Raw genomic sequence first — 6,669 nt, 5'->3', positions numbered from 1 at the left:
ATGCCGCGGAGCGGCTGGGCCCGTGAGCCATGGCCGCTGAGCCTGCGCGTCCGGAGCCTGTGCTCCGCAACGGGAGAGGCCACAACAGTGTGAGGCCCGCGTACCGCAAAAAACAAACAAACACAGAAGCCATTGACAATAGCAAAAACAAAACAAAACCCTATAAGGTATACTTATAAATTAATTTAACATATATATGCAAGTCCTGTATGCAGAAAATTTTAAACTTCATGGAACAATATTACATATGACTGGAATAAGTAGAGATATAACTCAAGTTCATAAATAGGAAGACTCAGTATTGCAAACGTATTAATCCTTTCCAAATTAATCTATAGATTCAATGCAATTCCTTTCATAATCCAAATAGGCTTTTTCATGGACATTAACAAAATGATTCTAAAGTTTATATGAAAAAGGAAAAATCCAAATATAAGCCAAGACACGCTAAAGGAGAACAGGGAGTGAGCAGTAGACTTACCAGATATCAAGATTTAATATAAGGCTATTATAATAACAGACAATGTGGTATTGACAAAAGGAGAAGCAAACCTGATCTTTATAACAGTATAGAAGATGCCCAAAACTCATAGAACTGTATAGTTGTCTCTCCATATCTATGAGTTCCACATCTGTGGATTCAACCAACTGCAGGTCGAAAATATTTGGGGAAAAAAATTCCAGAAAGTTCCAAAAAGCAAAACTTGAATTTGCTATGCATCAGCTGCTATTTACATAGCATTTACATTGTACTAGTTATTATAAGTACTCTGGAGCTGAGTTAAAGTATACAGGAGGATGTATATAGGTTATATGCAAATACTACACCATTTTATATAAAAGACTTGAGCATCCTTGGATTTTGGTATCTGTGGGGAGAGGGTGGTGGTCCTGGACCAAATCCCCTGTGGATACCAAGGGACAACTCTACATTAAAAAGGTCAAATTTTGTATCTCAGTAAAATAACAAAATGGCTTTATCTGTTTGGGTCTATTTCTGGACTCTTTTGTTCCATCGATCTATTTGTCGGTTCTTATGAGAGCACTACACTCTTTCAAATATGAAGTTTTAAGTCTTGAAGTTAGGAAGTGTAGTCTGCAACTTGTTCTTTCTCAATATTGCTTTGGATATTCTAGGTCCTTTACATTTCCATGTAAATTTTGAAGCAGTTTGTCAATTTTTTTCTTGTCTTTCTTTCTTTTTCTTTTTATTTTTTTGGTGAGAACATTTAAGTACTACTCTCTTAGCAAATTTCAATTATATAATTGTTTATCAATTTCTTAAAAAGAAACCTAGTGGGATTATGATTGGGATTGGATTGAATCTTCAGATCAGTTGGAGGATTTGAGATCTTAATATTGAGCCTTCCAATCCATGAACTTGGAACTTGTTATATCCATGAACTCCATTTATTTAGATGCTCTTTCATTTCTCTCAACAGTGTTTTGTAGTTTTTAATTAGTTTCACATAATTCATGCTTTTTGACATTATTATAAATGGAATTTAACATTTTTATTTTTCAATTATTTGCTGATAGTAGTTAACACATAATTGACTTTGTAGTTTGACCTTGGATCCTGTGAACTTGCTAAATTCACTTATTAGTTCTGGTTGCTTTGCAAATTAGTTGATGTTTTCTATGTAAACAATCATGTTATCTGCAAATAGATTTTTAAGACTTCATCTCTGCTCTTTATACCTTTCATTTCTTTTTTTAAAAAATACAGTGGCGCAGTGGTTAAGAATCCGCCTGCCAATGCAGGGCACACAGGTTTGATTCCTGGTCCAGGAAGATCCCACATGCTGCGGAGCAACTAAGCCCCTGTACCACAACTACTGAGCCTGCACTCTAGAGCCTGTGAGCCACAACTGCTGAGCCCAAGTGCCACAACTACTGAAGCCCGCGCGCCTAGAGCCCGTGCTCCGTAATGAAGAGTAGCCCCCGCTCGCCACGACTAGAGAAAGCCCATGCGCAGCAATGAAGACCCAATGCAGCCATAAATAAATTAATTCATTCATTTAAAAAAATACATTCTGAGTATTCTGAGTTTTATTATTTGAAATAGAACATTTTTATTGAAGTATAGTTGAAGTACCCATATGTACAAGAATGCTTATAATATATGCTTATATATGCTTATAGTATGCTTATAATATATGCTTCTTATCTGGCAAGTAAAGGAAAATGGGTAAATAAATTTGTATTGTGGAATATGACACTGCAGTGAAAATTGATGACCTACAGTGACACTCAAGAACATGGATGAACCCTAAAGCAATATTGAGTAAAACATGAAAGGCTACATAAATCAAAATACAGTGTCATGTGATTTTCATACAATTCAGAAACAAGGTAATCTAAACAATATATTGTATAAGCATACATATAGATGTGATAAAAACATAAAAAAATTTTTCATGGACATTAACAAAAGTCAGGACAGTGATTACCTCTTGGGAGGAGGCAGAGAGATGGAAGTTTTGGAGTGTAGGAGTAGGTGCAATTTTTGTAATGTCCTAGCTCTTGGGTTGGGAGGGAAATTCATTGAATTAATTATACTATTTTTGCTTTAGAACGTATACATACTCTTTTGTTTGCATTTAAAGCATTTTAAAAATTAAAGAACTTAAAATAGCAAAATAATTATTAGCATACCATACACACTCTTCTTCTTGTTTTCCACTTACAATATCATAGAGATTGTTCCCTACTGGTACACATAGATCTACCTCATTCTTTCTAACGGTTACATAGTATTCCACTGAATACACCATCATTTATTTAATCAGTCCTCCTTAATGATGAATATTTGGGTTGTTTCTAGTCTATAAGCAATGTCGTAATTAATTAATTAATTAATTATCTGGCCACACCACGCGGCATGTGGGATCTTAGTTCCCTAACCAGAGTTCGAACCTGCGCCCCATGCAGAAGGCCAGAGTCTTAACCACTGGACTTCCAGGGGTGTCCCCGCAATTAATATTATTATGCATACATCTGATGGGGTTCAGGGCAGGCCACTCCAAAATATGCCATTTTGGCATATTGATTATTTTGAATTAAGTTTACTTAAGAAACAGCTGGTACAAGAAGGACACTCTGAGCCTGCTTTGTCCCCCTAAAAGCAGGAAATAAGTCTTCCATGTGAAAGGTACCCTCCATGTACCAGAAGGGTAGAGGATATTCTTATCACTAGAGATAGGGAGTTCAGAGTTGAGATGTCTGTATAAAAAAAATCTTGTTACTTCTTTACTAATATACTACTCCAAGCCCAAACTCCTTTGTCACGTCAATTCTTCACAAATTTATTGTTTCTTTGTCCAAAAGGTATAAAAGCTGCCTGCTCTGGTCACTTCTTTGGGTCTCATACCTTTGGGGTCCCCTTACATATGAAATTAAGTTTGTTGTTCTCCTATTAATCTTTTATTTCAGGGAGTGTCTCAGCCGAGAACCTAGAAGGATAGAAGGAAAATTATTTTTCCTCCCTACACATCTTTATACAGTAATCTGAAAGGTCAAATTTCTAGAAGTGGAATTACTATGGTAAGAAATGTTACAATTCTGAATAGATGACTAAATTGCTTGTTTAACTTCAGACAATATGAGTTTAAGCCAACGGTGAAAAATCCAAATGGGGGTGGCCTACAGATATTGTCATCAGGAAGTACCTGAGGACACCCAGGAGTGTTTGAATGCTTTTGCACATGCAAGGTATTTGAAACAGAGTAGGTGTGGAAGTGGAGTGAGAGTGAGTATGTATTCACTGATTGAGAAAAGCAAAATTAGTGACCTAAGGCCTCCCTCCAGGCCTGTTGGACAGCTGTTCCACAGCCGACCCATACACTCAGCCAAACTCTTGCCTACTCCCTGAGGGTGAGCCAGGAAAGTCTTGGGAAGGAGAGAAGGAAGCAACAACTCTCCTGACCTTGGACGTGTCTCTAGTTGGGGTGGCCCCTGGGGCATCTGAGCTAGGCTTTCCCCCACAGCGCTGGCCCAGCATAGAGGCCCAACCCCAGAAGAGCATAAACAGGGGTGACCCTGAAAATACCTTTTGCTGAGAGAGACCAAGGCCAGTTGAATGGGGCAACCTCAGTACCAGGATCCTTTTATTACAAATCATGAGTTCAAGTGAGATCCCCAATTGCTGGGCAGTTAAAGTTGTGTGCAGTTCTCTCCTGTTATAAACAAAACTGGACTGAGCACACTTGCTCTTCCCTTCCATCCAGCATGACTACCAGGCTTTACTTCTTTAGGTCCCTATTTCCCCTCCTATCATGGCAGCAGGATTCTCTGTTCGTCCCTCAGGATCCTCCCCAGAAGATGAGACTAGAGTGAGGCAACTGAGGCAGTCATTCTGCAGGCAAAAGTTAAGGGTGTGCCAAAAAACTCAGTAATCAAGATAAAGAATACTTTAGGGAATTCCCTGGCGGTCCAGTGGTTAGGACTCCGAGCTTCCACTGCAGGGGGCAGGGGTTCGATTCCTCCTTCCGGAAGTAAGATTCTGCATGCCGCGTGGCGCAGCCAAAAACAAAAACAAAAGCAAAAAGTATTTTAATGCAGTATTTTAAAAATTCAAAACTAATGCAAACAAAAAAATCCATGATGAACAAAATACCAGAACTTGCAGTGTTAAAGACGAGATCCAACCCTTCACTTTCACCAACCTGCCTCACTCCTCTCACTAGTCCTGGTTCCACTAAAACTTTATATACAAAATCAGGTGGCCAGCCCACTGGCTGTGGTTTGCTGTTTTTAAAAATTCTTTGTTATATATATATTTTTATTGTGGTAAAATATACATAATATAAAATGTACCATTTTAACCATTTTAAGCTTTACATTTCAGTGGCATTAAGCACATTCACATTGTTCTGTACACGACATGATTTTTAAAAAAATATTACATTAAAATATTGTATATCGTGATTACTGAGTTTGGGGGCGCCAGAGGCCAGTGTCTCCCTTGCCTTACTCTAGTTCTCACGCTGCCTCCCCCACTCTTCACCCACTCCTGCAGCCTGAGGAAGGAAAACTGCAAGTTTCTCCCATAAGGCAGCAGCAGAAGAGTTATTCCGGTGGCGATCTGGCTATCGAGGACGTCCGTCCACACAGCCGCCGGCAACAGGAAGACTTGCTGCACCTGCACCCTCCCGCCGCTTTTGCTCTCTTGCAATGAGACACACTTGGCTGGCGCTCCCTCTACCTGCCCAGGACCACCTGACGGAGGGCGGGCATCCCCTGGCCCGCCCCGCTCGGGTCGGCTGGGCGTCCTGCCGGCCAATGGGGAAGGGGCCCCTCCGGACACGGGCAGCGTCCTTAGGAGCGGCCAATGGGAGCGCGGCATGCAAATGAGCAGGTGCGGCTGCGGCTGACCAGTTCAGGCGGCAGCGGCTCAGGGGATGTTAGAGGCGCGCTGGGCGGCCGCGGAGCAGACTCGCTGGCTTCGAGCTGCGAGCTCCCGTCTCCCGCCATGGCCCCCGCTCCGCCCCCCGCCGCCTCCTTCTCCCCCGCCGAGGTCCAGCGGCGCCTGGCGGCCGGCGCCTGCTGGGTCCGCTGCGGGGCCCGCCTCTACGACCTCACCGGCTTCGTGCGGCACCACCCAGGGGGCGAGCAGCTGCTGCGGGCACGGGCTGGTCAGGATGTTAGCGCCGACCTGGACGGGCCACCGCACCGGCACTCGGACAACGCGCGCCGCTGGCTCGAGCAGTACTACGTGGGGGACCTGCAAGGAGACCCTCAGGTACAGCCGGGCCCGGGGGTCACACACCCTCTATTCCCCCCACCCTCCCCGCCCCAACTCGCCACTCCCCGGCAGGCCGCGTTCACCTGCCCTCTAGGAGGACCCAAGGTGACAGCCTCCGCCCTCACCTCTCTTCTCTCCAGGTAACAGGTCCCTGCCTACCACCACCACCCCCAACCAGGAGTTTGCCCTGCCTCTCCAGCATTTCCCCTGACCCTCCTCTATTTGCCACTTCTCCCACCTCCCAAGGTACCTCCTCCTTGCTACTTGTTCCTGCTGCAGCCTCTGCCATCTGACAACTTGGGTCACCTTTTCCCTCCCAGCCCCCGACACACTCAGTCTTTCCTTCCTGTCCCCTTATCGGCCTCTCTCTCTTCGCAACTGCTCTTCATTTCTGTTTGAATAATAGCTTCCAAGTTCACCTGTCCTCTCCTCCCCATCTCACCCTACCCCTGCATCCAAAAGGCTCAGACCAGTCACCCGTCTCAGCTAGTTTGGATTTCCTGGTGCCACCCTAGTCTTGCACAAGGGCTTCTCTGGTTGCGTGGAGAGGTTGGCGCAGTGTCTTGGGTGGCCTATGTCCTCCCACCCCTCAGACCTCCCTTTATTCCTTGTCTAGCATGCTGGCTTGGGTGTCCAGCAGAGTGACATGACAGGGGTAAGCCAGTTTTGCTGGGGAGAAGGGAGTAGCCCTCTGGGCTGCACGCTGCTGTGCACCACAGGCTCGTGATTGTATTTAAACCTCCGACTGATCCTGGGGTGGGTTTTGTTATCCCCATTTTAGGATGTGGAAACTGAGGATCAAGGAGGCACTGTAATTTGAGGTCAATTTGGAATTTGAGGTAATTTGAGCTAGTTAGTGGAAAAGTCAAATGTGTCTGATTCCAAAATCAATGCTCTCTCCGTCCCAAGGATCCTTGGGCCTG

At 44.1% G+C, this 6,669-nt stretch overlaps 1 protein-coding gene across 4 annotated transcripts in view; it reads left to right on the top strand.

The window, feature by feature from the left end:
* Positions 1-5,374: 5,374 nt before the first annotated feature.
* FA2H (fatty acid 2-hydroxylase) overlaps positions 5,375-6,669 on the top strand; it is a 54,517-nt gene continuing 53,222 nt past the window's right edge. For 3 of the 4 annotated variants that reach the window (XR_008615531.1, XM_055079043.1, XM_055079044.1), the window contains exon 1: positions 5,375-5,743. Coding sequence is in view for 3 of the 4 variants with exons in the window: in XM_055079043.1 (XP_054935018.1) it covers positions 5,403-5,743 (341 nt within the window). In the remaining variant the exon portion in view is untranslated. The remainder of the gene's footprint in view (positions 5,744-6,669) is intronic. The other variant, XM_007102263.3, reaches the window with a different exon arrangement.

This window comes from Physeter macrocephalus, chromosome 17, assembly GCF_002837175.3.
Source record: "Physeter macrocephalus isolate SW-GA chromosome 17, ASM283717v5, whole genome shotgun sequence".
Lineage (NCBI taxonomy): Eukaryota > Metazoa > Chordata > Mammalia > Artiodactyla > Physeteridae > Physeter > Physeter macrocephalus.
Note: the sequence above shows the minus strand (reverse complement) of the source record. Positions and strands in the feature narration are given on the sequence as shown.